This window comes from Trachypithecus francoisi, unplaced genomic scaffold (assembly GCF_009764315.1).
Source record: "Trachypithecus francoisi isolate TF-2019V2 unplaced genomic scaffold, Tfra_2.0 Lachesis_group4, whole genome shotgun sequence".
NCBI lineage: Eukaryota > Metazoa > Chordata > Mammalia > Primates > Cercopithecidae > Trachypithecus > Trachypithecus francoisi.
Genome location: NW_022681469.1, coordinates 28,856,033 through 28,876,328, shown reverse-complemented (window position 1 = coordinate 28,876,328; position 20,296 = coordinate 28,856,033). Strand labels below are relative to the sequence as shown.

At 53.3% G+C, this 20,296-nt stretch overlaps 1 protein-coding gene across 1 annotated transcript; it reads left to right on the top strand.

Moving 5' to 3' along the window:
- Positions 1-5,155: 5,155 nt before the first annotated feature.
- Positions 5,156-6,607, top strand: LOC117073073. Its single transcript, XM_033193572.1, has 2 exons — positions 5,156-5,757; positions 6,146-6,607. Exons 1-2 carry the CDS (start codon positions 5,502-5,504, stop codon positions 6,220-6,222), a joined length of 333 nt encoding a protein of 110 aa, XP_033049463.1. The 5' UTR covers positions 5,156-5,501; the 3' UTR covers positions 6,223-6,607.
- Positions 6,608-20,296: the final 13,689 nt, after the last annotated feature.

Sequence of the window (20,296 nt, the reverse complement as noted above, 5' to 3'; positions counted from 1 at the left end):
TCCATGTCTGTTTAGTCCAGAGTAAGTAGGCAAGGGTACTCCCAAGTCTGATCATTTTTCAGGTCTCCCTTCAAGAATTGCACAAATGCCTCTTATTTTTCAGTGTTTCCATTGGTTAACTATTGGATTGAGCATACCTTCCATGGACAAGTAATCTTAGATATTACAATATACATCTACAAGGAAGAAGAGAAACAGTTTCTACCCATTCATCCACCTTACAGTTAATACTTTATTATGCAGAGCAGTCTTCTTTCCTTGGGTTTATTTCTCCTACCTCTTAACTATACTCCTCTCCAACCTACCAGATATAAGTAATGGACCCTATACCTTTCAGTCTTTAGACCAGCCAGAACTTTGAAATGGACTCTTATGTGCATCTGATTTGGTTCTTAATATAAGGCATCTAAGACCCATCTTGGCCTAGTGGGAGGGGTTTCAGTGGCCTTTATGTGTATACAATTCTAGTTTGTCAAAATGATAATTGTTAAGCTACTGTAATTGAACAACCACATTCTCTTGTAGTTAATCTTCTGCAGTAATTGCTTGAGGGAAGAAAACACTGGTAAAACCATCCAGTTTCCCTACTGCCTTCAAATGAAAGGCCAGGTTCTAGCCCAGTGCTAGAGCAATAGAGCTTTGTGCAATGGTGGAAATGTTTTGTATCTGCACCATCCAATATGGTGGTAGCCACAAGCCACATGGGGCTTTTGAGTACTTCAAATGTGGCTAGTATGGCTGAGGAACTGAATTTTTAATTTGATTTAATTTTCATGTATTTATATGGAAATAACCACACATGGCTAGTGGCTACCTCTTAGTGCTGTTCTAGAAAGAGATGACCTGCCGGGTTAGGAGACGAGGGCTCTGCTCTTGGCTGAGTCCATAATAGCCCTGTTCTGTATGCAACTTGCTTTTCTTTGGGTCTTGGTTTACTCATCTGTCAAATGTGAGGAGGTTAGCTAGATAATCCCCATATCTAACATTCTTTATTTAGGATGTTTGGCCAAAAGCCTGGAGCATAGTGGTGAGTACCATAGGTGTACAGCGCTAGGACTAGAGTTACCTCTTAAACTTGATCCTGATCTTAAGATCACTGATCTCATCATGGTGGGAGGTCTACTGCCCGCTCCAGGTGGTTCCTTTGTGGGTGGCACAGTCAGGATTTCCACTTGCACAGTGCAGGCTCCAAGAAAAAGTATTGAAAATAGAGTAGGGACTAGAACACGGCCACTGCCAGGCCACCTGTAACCCACTGGTTTCAAAATCATGATCCAGGCCGGGCGCGGTGGCTCAAGCCTGTAATCCCAGCACTTTGGGAGGCCGAGACGGGCGGATCACGAGGTCAGGAGATCGAGACCATCCTGGCTAACACGGTGAAACCCCGTCTCTACTAAAAAATACAAAAAATTAGCCGGGCGAGATGGCGGGCGCCTGTAGTCCCAGCTACTCGGGAGGCTGAGGCAGGAGAATGGCGTAAACCCGGGAGGCGGAGCTTGCAGGGAGCCGAGATTGCGCCACTGCACTCCAGCCTGGGCGACAGAGCCAGACTCCGTCTCAAAAAAAAAAAAAAAAAAAAAAATCATGATCCATACTTGTTAACAATACAGATTCCTGGGCCCAAACCCCAAGGATTAGATTTTAATAGGTGTGTAATTTTAATAAACTCTTTTGTTGATTCCAATTCAGCTGGTTTAAGATGTTTGGGAACCACTGACCCACAGCTGAACTAACTGGCCAATGCTGGCCAAGATGAGAGACTTTGCTACTTTACTTTTTACTGTCATATTTCATTGTCCAGCAGGGGACTTCATTGCAAAGGCCAGAATGAACGTTTCCCAATCCTTGCCCCATTAGAACTCAGTGGCAGACTGAGTACACAAGTATTCTCCACTCCTTCTTGGAGAACCACTAAAATAACAAAGTGGCCCTAGTTTCCTTTTCTCTGAAATGGGGCTAATAATAGTAACCTCTCTCCATACTACTGTGTGGCTGAAATAAGTAGATATGGGTAGAGTGCTTCAAATGACACCTGGCATATAGTAAGCATTATGGAGATATTGACTGTGATTGCTCTCTAGTTGATGGAGTAAGAAATAAAAGTGAAGGCTGGGTGTGGTGGCTCATGCCTGTAATCCCAGCACTTTGGGAGGCTGAGGCGGGCCGATCACCCGAGGTTGGGAGTTCGAGACCAGCCTGACCAACATGGAGAAACCCCATCTCTACTAAAAATACAAAATTAGCCAGGCGTGGTGGTGCATGCCTGTAATCCCAGCTACTAGGGAGGCTGAGGCAGAAGAATAGCTTGAACCCAGGAGGCGGAGGTTTCAGGGAGCCAAGATCGCACCATTGCACTCCAGCCTGGGCAATAAGAGTGAAACTCCATCTCAGGAAAAAAAAAAAATGTTTACTAAAAATTACAAAGTTAACCAATAAAGAAGAAACTAAATGTAGGACAAGGGAGGGAGGGTGGTGATGCAAGTGAGCTGAGTTCTGCTCTCCAAAGCAGGAAGGGGATAAACAGAATGTCTTAGATTGAAGCAATAGCCGGGTACACATGTAAATTAGAGATGTAAAGGTGGGTATCAGGCCAGGTACGGTGGCTCACGCCTGTGATCCCAGCACTTTGAGAGGCTGAGATGGGCAGATCACCTGAGGTTATGAGTTTGAGACCAGCCTGGCCAACCTGGCGAAACCCTGTCTCTACTAAAAAAAAAACAAAAATTAGCCGGGCATGGTGGTAGGTGCCTGTAATCTCAGCTACTCAGGAGGTTGAGGCAGGAGAATTGCTTGAACCTGGGAGGCGAAGGTTGCAGTGAGCCAAGATTGCGCCATTGCACTCCAGCCTGGGCGACAGAGCAAGACTCCATCTCAAAAAAAAAAAAAAAAAAAAAGGTGGGTATCCAAAAAGCAGCCACAAGAGCTCACAGAGCTCATGGTAGTAAGACAGGTGACAAGGCAGAGGGGCTGTGGCAGTGACTGCTGGTTTTTGAGTGTGATCCTGGTTTTTTGTTGTTGTTGTTGTTGTTTTTTTTACTTTTTCTGCCTTCCTAAAGCAGAACCTTCTTGTGGCTCTTTCAGTCTAGCTCTTCTTCAGAATATGGCAAGTCTGAGTCTCTTCTGATCACATAAGACGGGGTGATTCAAAGCATGCAGCTAGAGTATTCATATTTTCAAGTTCCTCCCTGATTCAGCTGCAGCCTCACTGGTACTTGAGAATCTTTGATTTAAAAGCCAACCCTAGAGGCTAGTGGAAGGAAAAAATGGAGGGGAGGGAGGAGGTTTTTAAAAAATACACACTCTGTCAAGTTTTAGATGTGGGGTTTTGTTTGTTTTCGCTTTGTGTTATTTGAGCCCTGGCTGGAGTGCAGTGGCTCGATCACAGTTCCCGGGCTCAAGTGATCCTCTTACCTCTTAAGTAGCTTGGACCACAGGCATGTACCACCACACCTGGCTTAGCTGTGATTTTATCCTGTTGCCCAAAGCCTATTCCTTACCATCCTCTCCATTAATAAAATCAAGCAAGAACATTATTGTAGAGCAGAGGTTTTTTCTTTCATCCACAGCCAGGGGAGAGGAGGTAGTTTTGAGTGACATACAAAGCCGACCCAGCCGATCTGCTCACCCTGCACTGGCCTTGCAGCCTCAAATGCAAAAGCAAGAGGCTTCTCAGATTCTCCAGCAGACAGCTCAGCAGGGGGACCTCAGCAGCCCATGCAGGAAGGCAGGTGCCACACACCGCTCAGGGAGGTCAGGAGCCACCCCAGCCCAGCTCCAGGACTTGGGAAGAGAGGACAGAGACAGCCAGGAGCTCTGACCGCTTACTATTTGGGGGCCCCACAGCAGGCCGGGAGCTTTAGAGTATTGCAAATGACATCCATGAAAAGAAAAAGCAGCTGCCATGCAGCCTGTGTCACCTTAGAGGGGTCAGACTGCTCAGTTTATCCTCCTCGAACCTGCCACCTAGAACCGCCAGGCTGAGGAGGCTTTCACCATGACCGCCAAGGATGTGTTCAAAATCCCCACCCCACTGTCAGGGAGCAAACTTAGTCTCCCAGCCCCAGAAAAATACATCCGGGCCATCCAGGCATCTTCTGCACCTGGGTTATTTACTACCCAAACCTCACCTTGAAACAGCTAAGATCAGGTCATGGTTCAGGATGTCGGCCCCTGCGTAGGCTCACCCTGCACCGTACAGGCTTGCTGTCCACAAAGATGCGGTTTATAAGAACAGTAGGCACGGGGGTATCTCAGAGCTACTTGCATACTAGGGCATCCAGGATGAGAACTCCAGCTTTACACCAGATCTAACCCCGGACCCCAAACACACACACTACCTCAGAGCCCAGCCTCTGCACCCCCTGCCATGTCAACCAAGCATTTTCAGTTCATTGTCTCGTCGGCAAGCCTGTATTGAATCACAGGCCTAGAAGTTTTATCCCCGTTTCACAGATTGGCAGGCTAAGACAAGACCCAGGGGCCAGAGAAGGGAGCCCAAGTCTGCAAGCCTGCAAGGTCGCGTTCATGAGAACTTTCATCCTCCTGTGACCTGGCGGCAGGCACGTGGGCCTGGGTGGTTACTGAGAAAATTCTTTCAGAGGGGCTTTCGGGGACGTGAAGTCACCCCTGGCTTTGCGGGATTTGGGGTTGGGAGCAGCCGCCGTGGAGCGGTGAAGCCAGAGGCCAGGGCGGTCCGTGCTGCGGGCGGCTCCCCAGGGCCCGGTGCGCTGGGCTGCCCGCCCCGCTGGCCATGGCCTGGCCGCCTGCAGCACACGTATTGCTGGGGAGGAAGAGCCGTGGATTTCAGTCTGTACGCCCAGATGATTAAGAAGCTGCCGCCCGCTAGAGGGGAGGGGACCGCCAGGAAGTGGCCCTCGCAGCCCGGCGCCGCCGCCGCACGTCCCATCCTGGAGGCCACCGTCGCTCACCGAACATCTGGGACGTGCCGTTGGTGCTGGGGTGCTGCGGGAGCGGGCCCAGCCTTCGGGAAGCTTCCATAGGGGAGGAGGCGATCGATCAGACCACAGCAAACGAGCAAGATGACCACAGTGGCCCATGGAGGGGGACGAGGAGCAGTGTGGCCTAGAAACAAGGAAAGCCTCCCGCCCGGTGTGCACGGGGAGTTAGAAAGTGTGGCCATACTGTTCGGGGCAGGGACAAAACGCAGCTTCTGGTGTCTTCTGCGAGGGGAAGAAGCCCTGTGGTGGGAGCCAGGGGAATCCCGGGGAAGAGGCGGCCTCGCACAGATCATCAGGGGCTGGGACAAAGCGTTCGGCTTCTCTAAACGCAGCGGGAAGTTTTAAACCAGAGCCACACAGAGCATCCCTGTAGCTGCCGCAGGAGAGTGCGCGGGGTTCCCAGCAGGGCAAAAGCACCTTGGGGCCGGGACACTTCCGCTCCCATCACCCCCGCCCCAGCAGGGCGCCCCTGTTTGGGGAACAGCCAGCAATCAGGGACAGCGCCCCAGGCCCTGCTAGCGCCAGCACTGGCAGGAGGGACGCATGGAGGTCGGACGGAACTGGGGAGGGGGCGCTGGCCAGGGTGGTCTCAGGCCCTCCCCACTAAAGTCAGCTCGACCCAGGGCCTCCCTGCGCAGCCCAGCGCGGCTTGCCGGAGAGGCTCCTAGGACCGGAGGGGAAGCCGCTCTGAACCGGAATGATCTGGTTTGGAGCGGGTTGGCTCCCTCTCTGCTCCCCCGCCCACTGCTCTCCGTCTCCTTCAGCGACAGGCTGGTTTTTGCCGCAGTCTCTGACCAAGGTAAACAGGAGGGAGGAGGAAAGAAGGCTCTGTTTCCATGGCAACCCAGAACCCAGAGGGCAGGCGCCGTGGTTCTCCGGGATGTGCGGGGGTGACTTCGGGGAGAAGAAAAGGCTCCCTGGAAAAGCCACAGGGAGGAAGGACCCTTCCATGCACACGGTGGGGTGCGTTGCCAAGTAGGGGATGGAGGGAAAAGGAGAGGGGTCAGGCACCCTCGGTGAAGTGGAGAATTGAGCAGGGCCCTGGGGACACAGAGACACGTAAGGGCCAGGGGTCACACCGAAAATGCAAGCGCACACCCTCTTCTGACCACTCAACCCAGGGAGCAGAAAAGAGGTGCCAGAGGGCTCAGAGCTTCCGAAATCCACACCTCCCTGGTCCTTTCCAGAAAACCCTTCCAGGGGCAGCTCAACCTGGGGACAACCACAGAGGTGGGATCTGGGCCCGAAGACAGGTGTCACCTGAAACAGGCCACTGTTGTCCGGCTGCAGTATGCTGGGAGGACCAGCTCCTGCTCCACCGTGCCCCCGCTGGGAGGAAGGTTGACCCCTGCGTGGGAGTGTGACTGCTGGAAAGGCATCCTTGCTGCAGCTGTGAGTGTGGTGGGACAGCAGAGTCACTCCTGCATAGGATTCTAGGGCTGGGGGTCCCAGAGGGGGGGCCCCGCCCCTCCTGGAGGCCAAGGACTGTCACCGTGTCACTACGGCACTCTCCAGCTGCTCACCGAAGCCCTCGCTGACCACAGCCCTGCCACATTACAGGTCTTCCCTCTGTAGCAACGTGAAGAGACTGCAGTGAGGCGTGGAATTGGGCAGTTCTTCTGGATTCATTAAAAACTCGTTCCACCACAGGAGTCAGCCTGGCCACTCCGGTGTGGGGCGGGTCTCTGCTCATTTAGCTTTCACCTGCGTGCCCAGGGATAGGAGAAAACGGCACAGAGAGAGGTTGTAAAGGGTAAGCATCCTGCCCTGGCAAAGCTGAATGAATATGGGTAGCTTCCGCCCAGTGAAGCAGCGGCAGGGACGCCTGTGGGAACCTGGGTGGAGGTGCCCTCTGACCTTGGTTTCGCTGGGCCAGGGGGTGAATGCTTCTGGCAGTGGAGCTTCCAGACCCGGAAAACCCAGGCCTCTTCTCACGGGGGCCCTCAGGTGCTTGTGGACTGCCCAGAGACAGAAGAGAACTGAGGGTGGGAGGGCCTGCTTTTGCCTGCAGAACACCCTGAAATGCTCCATTTACCCAGCTCTCTCCAGGGCCCACACAGTCCAAACTTCTCTGGCCTCAACTCCTACCACTGTGCCTTTGCTTACTCTTGACCAGCCACGGTGGCTTCCTTGCTGCTCCTTGAGCGCATGCTCCCTCTTTCTGGAAGTCTCCTCCTCCAGTATCCACATGGCTCCTTGCCTGGCCTTCTTCAGTTTTTTAATGTGGTCTTCTCACTGAGGCAGAGCCGGGGCTAGCGTGAGGCAAGTGAGGCAGCAAGGGCTTTCCTGCCCTCTCTTGTTAAAACTGTATACTCTCCCCTCTGCTCAGGACTCTCCACTCCCCGTCCTCTTCCCAAAGAATGGAGCACCATCTTGTTTAGTAGGCACGTTGTTTATTGCCAGACTTTCTCCGTTAGAATGGAAGTGCCATGAGAACTGGAATCGTCTCTGCCTTGTTCTTGTTCTGTCTATATTCTTCAGAGCCTAGCACATAGTAGGTGCTCAGTGCACACTGTCAGATGGAGGGGTGGATGGAGGGATAAATGGGGCCATGGGGTCAGTAGGCTGTGTCCTTCCCCAGTTCCCCTTCCAACAAGTGGGAAGTGTGCTGCGGCCTTAGAAGAGGCTGGCAGAGTGGCGTAACGCACTCCTGGTGCGGCACATAATGTGAGGTACAGGGGTTACAACTAAAAAGAAAAACAGACTGGCCTTAAAAAAATAACGAAGGTGGATGCTGCTACTTCCACCAGGCCCAGTAGCCCCAGCCAGGCTTTAAGAGTCCTTCTACATCGACCCGGTGAGGTGGTTCACGCCTGTCATCCCAGCACTTTGGGAGGCCGAGGTGGGCAGATCACTTGAGTCAGGAGTTCAAGACCAGCCTAGCCAACAAGACAAAACCCCATCTCTACTAAAACTACCAAAAAAAAAAAATTAGCCAGGTGCGGTGGTGCACACCTGTAATTCCAGCTACTTGGGAGGTTGAGGCAGGAGAATTGATTGAACCCAGGAGGCGGAGGTTGCAGTGAGCCGAGATCAGGCCACTGCACTTCAGACTGGGTGACACAACGAGACTCTGTCTCAAAGAGGAAAAAAAAAAGAGTCCTTCTACATGAAAACTGCTAGCACAATTGGAGAAATTAAATTCATCCTGAGGCCAAGACTGCCCGCTGGGAAAAGCAGGGTGGAGGGCAATAGCCCAGGTGTGCTCCCTGCTCCTACCCCACACCAAGGACTGTGGGGATTGTGCAGGGGTGGTGGCAATGAGGCAGCTCTCTGTGGGTTCAGCCCAAGTGGGATGTGCTGGAGGCCTTCACCACTACCAATGTTCTCAGCCTGGCAGCGCATTGGGAGGGGTTGGGGGAGAGGAAAGAGGGGAGAAGACCCTCTTAGAACCACACTAGTGCTTCTCTCAGACAGGCAGCCCTGACACCTGCACTGGGGGCTCCGTGCGCCTTTCTGCTTCCTGTTCCTCGCTGTGTGTAACCAGAAACAACAGGTTTTCACAGTTCCATCCGTCGAAACCCCCACTTGCAGAGTGAGTCACCTTCAGTTTCCTGCCCACCTGCCTCTTTCCTGATTGACCTGATAAATTCAGGACAGCTTTTATTGCTTTTGGCGAAAAACTGCCATTAAGATTTACAGAGCCGAAAGCTGGTACAATGTAATCTTCAGAGTAATTTACACAGTGAGTTTCAAAAGATGAAAAGTTAGCATTTTAGAGGTAATTTCATAAAAAGGATTATCAGATTAATCACTATGTCAATTTAATAGCAGTGTCTCAAATAATTAATTAGCTTTCTTGAAGTCAGCAATGCAAGAAAGGACTCTAAAAGGAATACAAATGGCTGTGTCAGACAGTAAGTATGTTTTGGGCAATCGATCTTGAGAGAATTCTTCTTGGAATTACACTGGTGGAATGTCAGGCGTGGGCTCATTGGCACAGAGACAAAACCAGAAAGTGAAAAGCTCTTGGTGCGCCCAGGTCTCCCGAAGAGCCTTGGGACGTGACTGCTGGGGGCTTGTCTGTACCCGAAGAGCAAAAGCTGACCTGCCACATGTTGAATTGTCCTGTGACACCTGGAAAATGTGTCTAACCAAGCAAGCCACTGACAGGTTGCTCTAATGGGAGATCCAGGTGTGAACTGCAGTCCGCTTGTGAAATTACCCATGGGTGCTTCGAGGTAGAATACAGTCAACGCCTGGGCTGGTTATAAACACAGCCCTCCCTGTTTCATAGCAATACCACTCCAATCAGCTGCCACATGGCAGGGCAGGGCTGTGTTCTTAGTGGATGCTATGGATTGAATTGTGTCCCCCACCCCCATTCCCCCAGAAAACATATATGTTGGAATTCTAGCCTACAGAACCTCAGAATGTAACCTTATTTGGAAATAGGCTCTTTACAGAGGTAAATTAAAGTGAGGTTCACGCCTATAATCCCCGCACTTTGGGAGGCCAAGGCGGGCGGATCACCCGAGATCAGGAGTTCAAGACCAACCTGGCCAACATGGCGAAAACCCGTCTCTACTAAAATACGAAAATTAGCCAGGCGTGGTGGTGTGTGCCTGTAATCCCTGCCACTTGGGAGGCTGAGGCAGAAGAACTGCTTGAACCTGGGAGGCAGAGGTTGCAGTGAGCTGAGATTGTGCCACTGTACTCCAGCCTGGGCAACAGAGCAAAACTCTGTCTCAAAACAAAAACAAAATGAGGTTATTAGAATAGGCGTTAATCTAATACGACTGGTGTCCCTATGAAAAGGGGAAATTTGAACCAAGACACACACACACAGAATACCACATGAAGATGAAGGCAGCGATCTGGCTGACAGGTGTGTCTATAAGCCGAGAAACACCAAGGCTTGCCCCTAGACCACCAGAGCCAGGAGAGAAGTACAGCAGATTCTTCCTCACAGTCGACTCTGCTGGCACCTTTACCTCAACGGCCAGAGCCCTGAACTGGGAAATAATACATCTCTCTTGGTTAGGTCACTCAGTGTGTGATACTTTGTTTTTGTAGCCCTGGGGAACTCAGACAGTGGGGCCTCATGGAAAGAATCAGCTTGAGTGTCTTTGTTCTTAATGTTCCTATGTTTTTCTAACCTTTTTTTATACACAGGCTCGGGGCAGAATGTGAAGATATGACGCATCTCAGTAGGTGCAAGCGTATTCTCTATGTTAATCACTATTTCTTTTTCTTCCTTTTCTTTTTTCTTCTTTTTTTTTTTTTTTAAATTGAGACAGAGGCTTGCTCTGTCGCCCAGGATGGAGTGCAGTGGTGTAATCTTGGCTCACTGCAACCTCCCACTCCTGGGTTCAAACGATTCTCCTGCCTCAGCCTCCGAGTAGCTGGGATTACAGGCGCCTGTCACCATGCCCGGCTAATTTTTTTTTTTTTTTTTTGTATTTTTAGTAGAGATGGGGTTTCATCATGTTGGCCAAGCTGGTCTTGAAGTCCTGATCTCTGGTAATCTGCCCAACTCGGCCTCCCAAAGTGCTGGAATTACAGGCATGAGTCACTGCACCTTGCCCACTATACTTTTTCCTAAAGAACTGAAAAAGGGGGCCGGGCACGGTGGCTCAAGCCTGTAATCCCAGCACTTTGGGAGGCTGAGACGGGCGGATCACGAGGTCAGGAGATCGAGACCATCCTGGCTAATACGGTGAAACCCTGTCTCTACTTAAAAATACAAAAAAAAAAAAAAAAAACTAGCCGGGCGACGAGGTGGGCGCCTGTAGTCCCAGCTACTTGGGAGGCTGAGGCAGGAGAATGGCGTAAACCCGGGAGGCGGAGCTTGCAGTGAGCTGAGATCCGGCCACTGCACTCCAGCCTGGGTGACAGAGCGAGACTCCGTCTCAAAAAAAAAAAAAAAAAAGAACTGAAAAAGGGTGCGGTGGTTCACACCCAGCACTTAGGGAGACATGCTGGCGGATCATTTGAGCCCAGGAGTTCGAAGCCAGCCTGGGTAACATGGTGATACCCCATCTCTATAAAAAAAAAAATACAAAAGAGTTTGCTGCTGGCCGGGCGCGGTGGCTCAAGCCTGTAATCCCAGCACTTTGGGAGGCCGAGACGGGCGGATCACGAGGTCAGGAGATCGATACCATCCTGGCTAATACGGTGAAACCCCGTCTCTACTTAAAAATACAAAAAACTAGCCGGGCGACGAGGCGGGCGCCTGTAGTCCCAGCTACTCGGGAGGCTGAGGCAGGAGAATGGCGTAAACCCGGGAGGCGGAGCTTGCAGTGAGCTGAGATCCGCCACTGCACTCCAGCCTGGGTGGCAGAGCAAGACTCTGTCTCAAAAAAAAAAAAAAAAAAAAAAGAGTTTGCTGGGCCTGGTGGTGCACTCCTGTAATCCCAGCCACTTGGGAGGCTGAGGTGGGAGAATCACTTGAGCCTGAGAGGTCAAGGCTGCAGTGAGCCAAGATCACTCCACTGCACTCCAGCCTGGGTGACATGAGTGAGACCTAAAGAGAAGACTCAGATGCTTTCTCCTGGGGTTGCTGACCTAAGGCTCTGAGCCTGGAGCTGATGGGAGCCCTGTGACTTCTGCCTGGGGACAGCCTGCCCTAAAGAGAACAAGGCAGCAAGGCAGAGTGGATTCTGGTGACACATGCACACCTGGATGCACACACTTGGCCAGGTGTTTTAGCTGCACGAGCTCTGCAGAAAAGCCTCCTTGACTTTAAACAGTACACGGGTTTGGGTCTCAGCAATTCTGCTTAGAAATGTCATATTCTGAGGCCGGGCACGGTGGCTCAAGCCTGTAATCCCAGCACTTTGGGAGGCCGAGACGGGCGGATCACGAGGTCAGGAGATCGAGACCATCCTGGCTAATACGGTGAAACCCCGTCTCTACTAAAAAATACAAAAAACTAGCCGGGCGAGGTGGCGGGCGCCTGTAGTCCCAGCTACTCGGGAGGCTGAGGCAGGAGAATGGCGTAAACCTGGGAGGCGGAGCTTGCAGTGAGCTGAGATCCGGCCACTGCGCTCCAGCCTGGGCCACAGAGCGAGACTCCGTCTCAAAAAAAAAAAAAAAAAAAAGAAATGTCATATTCTGGCCTGGTGTGGTGACTCACACCTGTAATCCCAGCACTTTGGGAGGCTGAGGCAGGCGGATCACTTGAGCCCAGGAGTTCAAGAGCAGCCTGGGCAACATGGCAAAAAGCCATCTCTACAAAAAAAATATAAAAATTAGCTGGGTGCAGTGGTATGCTCCTGTAATCCCAGCTGCTAGGGGGCTGAGGCGGGAGGATTGCTTGAGCCTAGGAGGCAGAGGCTGCGATGAGCTGAGACGACGCCACTGCACTTCAGTGTGGGCAACGGAGTGAGGCCCTGTCTCAAAAAAAAAAAAAAAAAAAATATTTTGGTCTTTGCCTACCTGCTCACCAAAGAGAAAATCCACCCTCAAAAGGTTGTGCAAATCAAGCACAAGGAAAAAGTCAGGGTGACCAGGAGAGTGCCAGACCAATGGTAGGTGTCTGATTAGATACCCCAGGGGCCACTGATGCCACATTTAACAGCCTGAAAGGAACCGTGGTGCCAGCCTCCTGAGCGGCACCACCCACCCAGACGCCTCCAGCCCTCACTGCCGAGGGGCGTTTCCCAGGGTGCTCTTCTCACCCTTAAGGGAGCAGGCTGTCTCCTCAACACCACCTCTTCCCACCAGTTTGGCCTCCCCGGCCTTTGTAGTCAGGAGTGCTCCCTGCTAGGATGACAGCTAGTCCCTTCAGGAAGGGCACCGGTGCCCAAGAGGCCGATGACCCCTGGGGCCTGCGTGTGACACCCAACCAGTACCCAGGGTGAAGCTTCCACGGCTGAGGAGCTTCCATAGGAGTCTGAGGCTGGCAGCAGGGTGGAAGGGGAGCCAGCCTAGTGGCTCAAGGCTGCCAGCGAGCCCTTCAGTGGGGAGATCTACCTCCAACAGCCTCCTCCTCAACAGCCCTCTTGGGGAACAAGAGCCCAGCTGCTCTCTCGGTGTGCTTCCAAGAGCGGAGCCCAAGCCCCAGCTGTGGTTTCCACTCTGCCGCCCCCGCGTCCAGTCTTCCCACCTGCCTTGGCCTCTTTTTCCCAGGGCCACACCAGATGGGGCAGCGGCCACTCCACTACTGCAAGAGAATATATGGGAACCTTCCGTGGAGGCACTGCCCTCCTGGCTCCAGAAGCCTAGTCTCCCTTTCAGTGGCTCCTTGAAAAAGGGACAGCCAGCATGAGCCACCAGAGCTCTCTCCTCTGCTTGAATGTCACCATGGGCAGTGTGCCTCTTCCCCGCCTTTCCACCACAGACTTAGGTTTAGGCTGTCCCTGGTGACAGCAAGGTGGCTCCAGGAAGAAGTGTAAATCATATACTTGGGCTTGTAGGAAGAATTAGACCCCCCACTCCCCCCCTTTTTTTTTTTTGTTTTCTGCCAGCATAATTTATCTCCTGCTCCCAGACTTCCGCACATTTCTGCACTGGGGGCCTCCTGTGGTACCTTGACCTTGACCTGCCAGCCCTTCCTGAAGATGCTGCGTCGTAATGTTTGGCCTGGAATAGGGAACAGAGGGCTGGCTTGGGGTGGCGGCAGTGGGATGCAGGAAGCAAACAATATTTTAAACCTAAGCTGCTTAGGGGCATAACTCTTCCTCATTTGGAAAGCCTTTTTTTTTTTTAAACTTGGGTCCTCGAATGGTGGAATTGCTCACTCTTCCCTGGGAGGAAAATCAGGCCCAGATGGTGTCATCCCTTTCCCATCCAGTCTGGCAAGATCACAGGAAGGGCCAGCTGGTGGCTTCCTTGTTATTGTAAAGTTATTTAATTTTTTTTTGAGGAGTCTTGCTCTGTCGCCAGGCTGGAGTGCAACGGCACCATCTTAACTCATTGCAACCTCCACTTCCCGGGTTTAAGCAATTCTCCTGCCTCAGCCTCCTGAGTAGCTGAGATTACACGCATGCACCAGTGTGCCCAGCTAATTTTTGTATTTTTAGTAGAGAAGGGGTTTCGCCATGTTGACCAGGCTGGTCTTGAACTCCTGACCTCAGGTGATCCACCCGCCTTGGCCTCCCAAAGTGTTGGGATTACAGGTGTGAGCCACTGAGCCTGGCCTAATTGTTTTTTAACGTTTTACTGATTAAAGTTTTGAAATTTCCAGAGACCAGATGGGAGCCAAATAATATGACCCTTTTGGTTTTCTTATAATGAGATCAGGTTTGGGAGAGACCTGAGATGGTGAAGCCATCTGCTGGGTACCCTGGGACCTATTGGCCAGAGGGCTTGGCAAGCCGTAAGTACTTTCATCCTCCTTCCTACAGGGAGTATTGCCCCTATTTTTCCAGAAGATTCTTATAATGGTTTCTGTAGGACCGTGCACTTCATAGGCTTCAATTAAAATTGGACTCAGCTTGTGGGTGGAGAGACTAAAGCCCTGTGAAGACGTTTGATCCTGCAAGTCCTCAAAGCCTCCTGCTTCCCGAGGGGCAGCTGGGCATACCGTTATGGAAAGCGGCATTGAAGATGTGCTGTCTCCTTCCCAGATCCTGCTGCCTGGGGACCAGCAGTGAGGCCTTCTCCCTGCAGGGCACTCTCAGTCTTGCTGGGCTAGAGGAGGAGGCTGCGGGGGTGGTGGCTGCAAAGGGCTGGGCACAGAGACCTGGTGAGGTGACAGGAGGAGGTGACTGGCTCAGGCTGGCGCCTGTCCCACTTCACTGTCAGTCAAGCAGATGGAGAGGTGGGTGCTCTGCCTGCTGCCACCACCTGCCCCGCAGCCTCGGCTGCGCCCATTTCTGCTCTGGGTCTGCCAGGAGGAGCTCAGCCCTCATCCTCATGTTCATCTAGTGAGGTGGGGGGAGGCGGTCACCCCAGGCAGGTGTGGGTGTGGAAGACGTAGCCGCAGGTGTGGGACCACTGCAGCAAAGGGCCCTGCCCTGACTCCAGGAACTCCCACGGGCTCTTAGAGTCTCTCCAGGTTGTCACCATTTCATTTCTGCCCGCAGTTGGGCATGGGTTATGTACGGAACACACATTAGACCCTGGGGAGCAAAAAGGAAACAAAAACAGGAAATGTGTCTTCTCTCAAGGATATTATTAAAATGGTGAGAAAACACAAATCTACCCACGAAATGGCCTGAGAACAAAACACACCCAGTGGTTGTGATATTCACGCTACTTAAACCAGAAGGCTTCGAATGGGCACAGTGCAGTGGGGCTGAGGGGGCTAATCAGAGGTGACATTAAATGTTCAAGAACACTAGCATGCAAGAACAACTGCGACCCTGGGAGACGTTTGCTACCAAGTATACTGCAGGGCCCCACCACCCTGGAAAGGTGCCTCAGCAGGTACTGAGGAAGACCGGGCCATGGCTCCCCGAGGTTGTGCTGTGTGAACTCACCAGCTGCAGTTACGGGAAAGCTTGCTAAAAAGGGCAGGTTAGGAGGCCCCAGGCCTACAGGTTCTGATTCAGTAAATCAGCATGGGCCCAGACCTGCATTTTAAGGAAGGGCCACAGGTGGCTGTGCTGTAGGAAGGACTGAAACCACACTTTTTTTTTTTTTTTTGAGTCTCTCTCTGTCTCCCAGGCTGGAGTGCAGTGGCGTGATCTCTGCTCACTGCAGCCTCTGCTTCCTGGGTTCAAGTGATTCTCCTGTCTCAGTCTCCCGAGTAGCTGGGATAACAGGTGCCCACCACCATGCCTGGCTAATTTTGTATTTTTAGTAGAGATGGGATTTCAACATGTTGGCCACGCTGGTCTCGAACTCCTGGCCTCAAGTGATCTGTCTGCTTTGGCCTCCCACAGTGCTGGGATTACAGGTGTGAGCCACCATGCTCAGCCAAAACCACACTTCTTTTCTTTTCTTTTCTTTTTTTGTTGAGACAGAGTTTCACTCTCGTCACCCAGGCTGGAGTGCAATGGCATGATCTTGGCTCACTGCAACCTCTGCCTCCCGAGTTCAAGTGATTCTCCTCTCTCAGCCTCCCTAGTAGCTGGGATTACAGGCGCATGCCACCACACCGGGCTAATTTTCGTATTTTTAGTAGAGATAGGGTTTCACCATGTTAGTCAGGCTGGTCTCGAACTCCTGCCCTCAGGTGATCTGCCCACATCGGCCTCCCAAAGTGCTGGGTTTACAGGCGAGAGCCACAGTGCCCGGCCTCGAAACCACACTTCTAAGAAAATTGCTCTTACTGCTCTTAGGAAGGCACCAAGGCCCTTCCCTGCAGAACCCTAGGAAGTACTGTACATCAGGTTTCCCTTAGGGAACTCCACTCCAGGGCAGTGCCAGGCACAAGCCACACTGCGTCATATCACACAAACATGCCACAGGCCACACACACATCACACACACATGCCACAGGCCACACATACCACATCACACACACACATGCCACAGGCCACACACACTGCATCACACACATACCACATCACACTCACCACAAGCCACACACATCACACACACAACACCACAAACCACACACACCACAGGCCACACACACATCACACATACTCCACAGGCCACACACCCCACCTCACACAAACACACATGCCACATCACATATACCACACAAACACTACAAACCACACTCACACATCACACAAACACACAAACCACACTCACACATCACACAAACCACACACACCACAAGCCCCACACCCACATCACACACACCACAAGTCACACACACATCACACATGCATCACACACACACCACAGACCACAAACGACACACAAACCACACATCACACACACCACAAGCCACACATAACACAAGCCACACACGCCACATCATACATCATAAGCCACATACACCACAGACCATAAACCACACACAAGCCACACACACATCACACACACCACAAGCCACATATACCACATCACACAAACACACACACCACAAATAAAAAACCACACAAACACACACCACAAGCCGCATACACACCACACACCAGAAGCCACCCACATCACAGAAACACACACCACAAACAGCATACCCCCTCACACACACACCACAAGCCACACACATCACACAAACACAAGCCACACACACATCACACACACTGCAAACCACACAAACATACCACAAAACACACACCACACAAATACACATCACACACCACAAGCCACACACACTGCAGACCACACACACACAAGCCACAGATATATATCACAAACCATACACACCACAAATCACACCAACACCATCCAACACTCACCCATACACCCTGCTAACTCCCACACACCATATACCACGCATACACATTAGAGCTACACATACCACATACACCACAATCCAGAAACACACACACCGTATACACAGCCCACACATGTATCGCACACACCATAGGCACCACACAAATACACTGTCACACCCCTCCACACACCCCACACCTACACAAACCACATACACCCCACACAAACACACGCACCATGCACCACACACCACACCCACACACTGCACCCACATTCCCCAGATCCACCAGAGGCCCATTGCCCCCTGGCCTGGGTGGGAGTCTGTGACAGGGACTTAGGAACTGTGACTCCAGGCAGTGCACGTTTGCCGCACACGCAGGCAGGCAGCGCGGGCAGGAGCTGACTCAGCCGGTTTTCGCCATTGGAGACAAACTGCGTCCCTGCCTCCTGCGGGCTGTGCTGTGCGGAGGAGCAGAGGTCCCTGATTAAGGCCCCCTGACTCCGAGCCAGGGCTTATTGATCTCGTTTTGCAGACAGAGAACATGGATGCGGGGAAGAAAAGACTTCAGCCAGGAGTGGCAGCCACTGGGCTACCCGGGCAGACTCTGCCTGCGGTCCCCACGGAGAGTGGCTCCGGCGGGGAAGGGCCTGGTGCGCTGGCAGCCAGGGTCTCCCTGGGGGGCACTCGGGCAGAGGCCTGGGCCGGGACCAGACCACACCGACTCTTCCCTCCCCATCCCAGCCAGGGCAGAGAAGCTTCTGGCAGCAGAACGGCAAACCTAAGTGACCACCATAGGGGTGTGAGCCTCCCCGGCCTCTGGGGCCATGGACGCAGCCGCGGAGAGGCTGGGCCTGGCGCTGGTACCGGGGAACCGCCTGGCTCCAAAGAGCAGCTCAGAAAAGTCAGTGGAGCCAGTGCCTGAACAGCCACGGGGACCGGGAGGAGGGAGGAAGGAGGAAGGAGAGGCCTTTTTTGACCTTCCTCCCTCTCCCTGCCCCGGTCCAGGCGCACAACAGCAGCGGCCGGTGGGGAGGGCAGGATTTAGGCACAGAGGCCCCTCGCGGGCCCTTGGGTCTCCCTCAGCTCCAGGGAGGCGCCGGCCTCGGCCTGCCATCGTCTCGCGGGTCCCAGGCCCTCTCTCTGCCCACAGCCACCCTGCCTCCCTCCACCTGAGCCCTGTCAGGCCCTCTCTCCAGAGCTCAGGGAGATGCCCTGGGGGAGGAAGGAGAGGGGCAGTCAATTCTGCAAAGCACCTTCTAGAAAGGGGCCACAGAGTCCGCTGGTCAAGGGCTGTGGGCACCCAGGCACCGTGGGCTGATGCTCTGGCCACTTGGCAAACACCTCACAACTCTCGAGCCCACGGTAACAGTTGAGAAACAGTTGCGTTTCTTTTGCCCACAACTCCCCATGTTACAGGAAACTAGTGGTCATCGGCCTCCATGTCCTCAGAGAGGCAGGGACAGCTGTGTTGGTGTGGCCCTGGAGCCTTTGGGGCGTCCCTGGCAGGGCTGCAGCGTCTTCATGTGAGACAAAAAGGCAGCTTCTCATGCCTGGGCTTCCAGATTCTCCACGGGTGCGTGTTTGGCCTGGGCTGTGTGCTCCGCCTGGGGGCTGTCCCAGGCCAGGGCAGTGCTGCCAGGGTGTGAAGGGGACTTGGGACCTGACTGCTTCTGCTTTGCTCACAGCTCTTAGCACCTCAGGAGCCAGAACCCCTCAGTGTGTGGTGGGGTCGGGGGGTGGCGGGCAGGGGCACGGTGGGTGGTGGGGAGGGCCAGGTCTAGTCAGAAGCCAGGAGGCGAGCCAGGCCCAAGGCTGATACCAGCTGGTTCTGGGCTCCAGCCAGGAGCAGGTGGCCATGAGGAGCCAGGCTCTCTGCCCCTCCTCGGGAGGCCCCGCAGGAGCCCTGGCACCTTTCCCAGTGCCAGCTGCGCAGCCCGGGTCCAGAAGGGCCCGCAGTGTCTGCAGCTGCCTGGGGACCACATGCGTGACTGGCTGCCCGCGTGCTCATCCCACCTCTCTCCTCTGCCTGGCTTCGCGTCGTCTGCCTGCCCTCAGGGACAAGCATGCCCATCTGACACCTCAGCGCCTGCCCATTCCCCGGGACCAGGCCATCTGGCCTCGCTGCTGCCTCTGCTCTGTGCAACCCCACGACCCAGCCTGTCACCTCCTGCTCCAGCCTCCGCCAGGACTGTCCTGTGCTCCCATCAGGGTGTCCTTGGCACCTGGCTGGCAGGCTGTGCCCAGCCAGGAAGTCCTCCTGTAAACTCTCCATGCATCTCAGTGCCAAAGGGCACAGCCCTCAGCACGGAGATGGCTGTGGAAGGGATTATCAGAGCGCAGGGGCCCAGCTCTACCTTGTCAGGCCACCATCAGGCCTTCCTGTGACCCTCCCAATGGTGTGACCTCTTGTCTCCGCTTTGACCAGAGGCTGGAAGAAGAGTCTGACCCAAGCAGGCAACAGGAGGTGCAAGGGAGGGTTAGAGGAGCCAGCCTGAGAGGGAAAGCCAGGAGGAAACAAGCCCCCCTACAGCGCTGCCAGGGGGCCTCCTGGCAGCGTCCTTAGGCCATGCTTCTAGAAAGGCTTTGGACCTCAGCACCAGCAGGGCCCAGGCACTCACAGGCCCACTCTGGGCTTCTGGACCGTGTGTAAAACAAGACAGTCCAACTATTTGATCTCCAAGACCACTTCTAAGTTGTTCTGAGCTGTGACAAGGACAAAATCTCACCAAAAACTTGAAGCAGCTGGAAAAGCCAACACTACTGGCACGGGGTGCTTCATATTATAAACCATGCCTGTCCGTGTGGTGTGGGGTGGGCCACAGAGCTGGCTTCACAGGCCTGCAGCCTGCACTCTCATGGGCCGTTAGGAGAGTGCCGTGCTAGGTGTAATGCCCTGCTGCGGCTATCTTGAACAGAGGCCCCCGCATTTTCATTTTGCTGTGGGTCTCTCGCAAATTACCTAATTGTTGCTGGCTGAAAATACTTGGAGTGTTGCTCCAGCAGCACTGTGGACATGTCTGCATTGTTTTTGCTCTGTTTTGGAAATGCTGAACATTTCATTTCCAGTGCCTGGGAAAGGGACAGAAGATGAACCAACTGGCTGGGCGCGGTGGCTCACGCCTGTAATCCCAGCACTTTGGGAGGTCGAGGCGGGCGGATCATGAGGTCAGGA

Coding starts and splice junctions, on each gene's coding strand:
- LOC117073073 (XM_033193572.1), top strand. CDS start 5,502: ATGGAGGTCGGACGGAACTGGGGAGGGGGCGCTGGCCAGGGTGGTCTC. Junction 5,758..6,145: donor TGCCGCAGTCTCTGACCAAG/GTAAACAGGAGG, acceptor GGTCCTTTCCAG/AAAACCCTTCCAGGGGCAGC.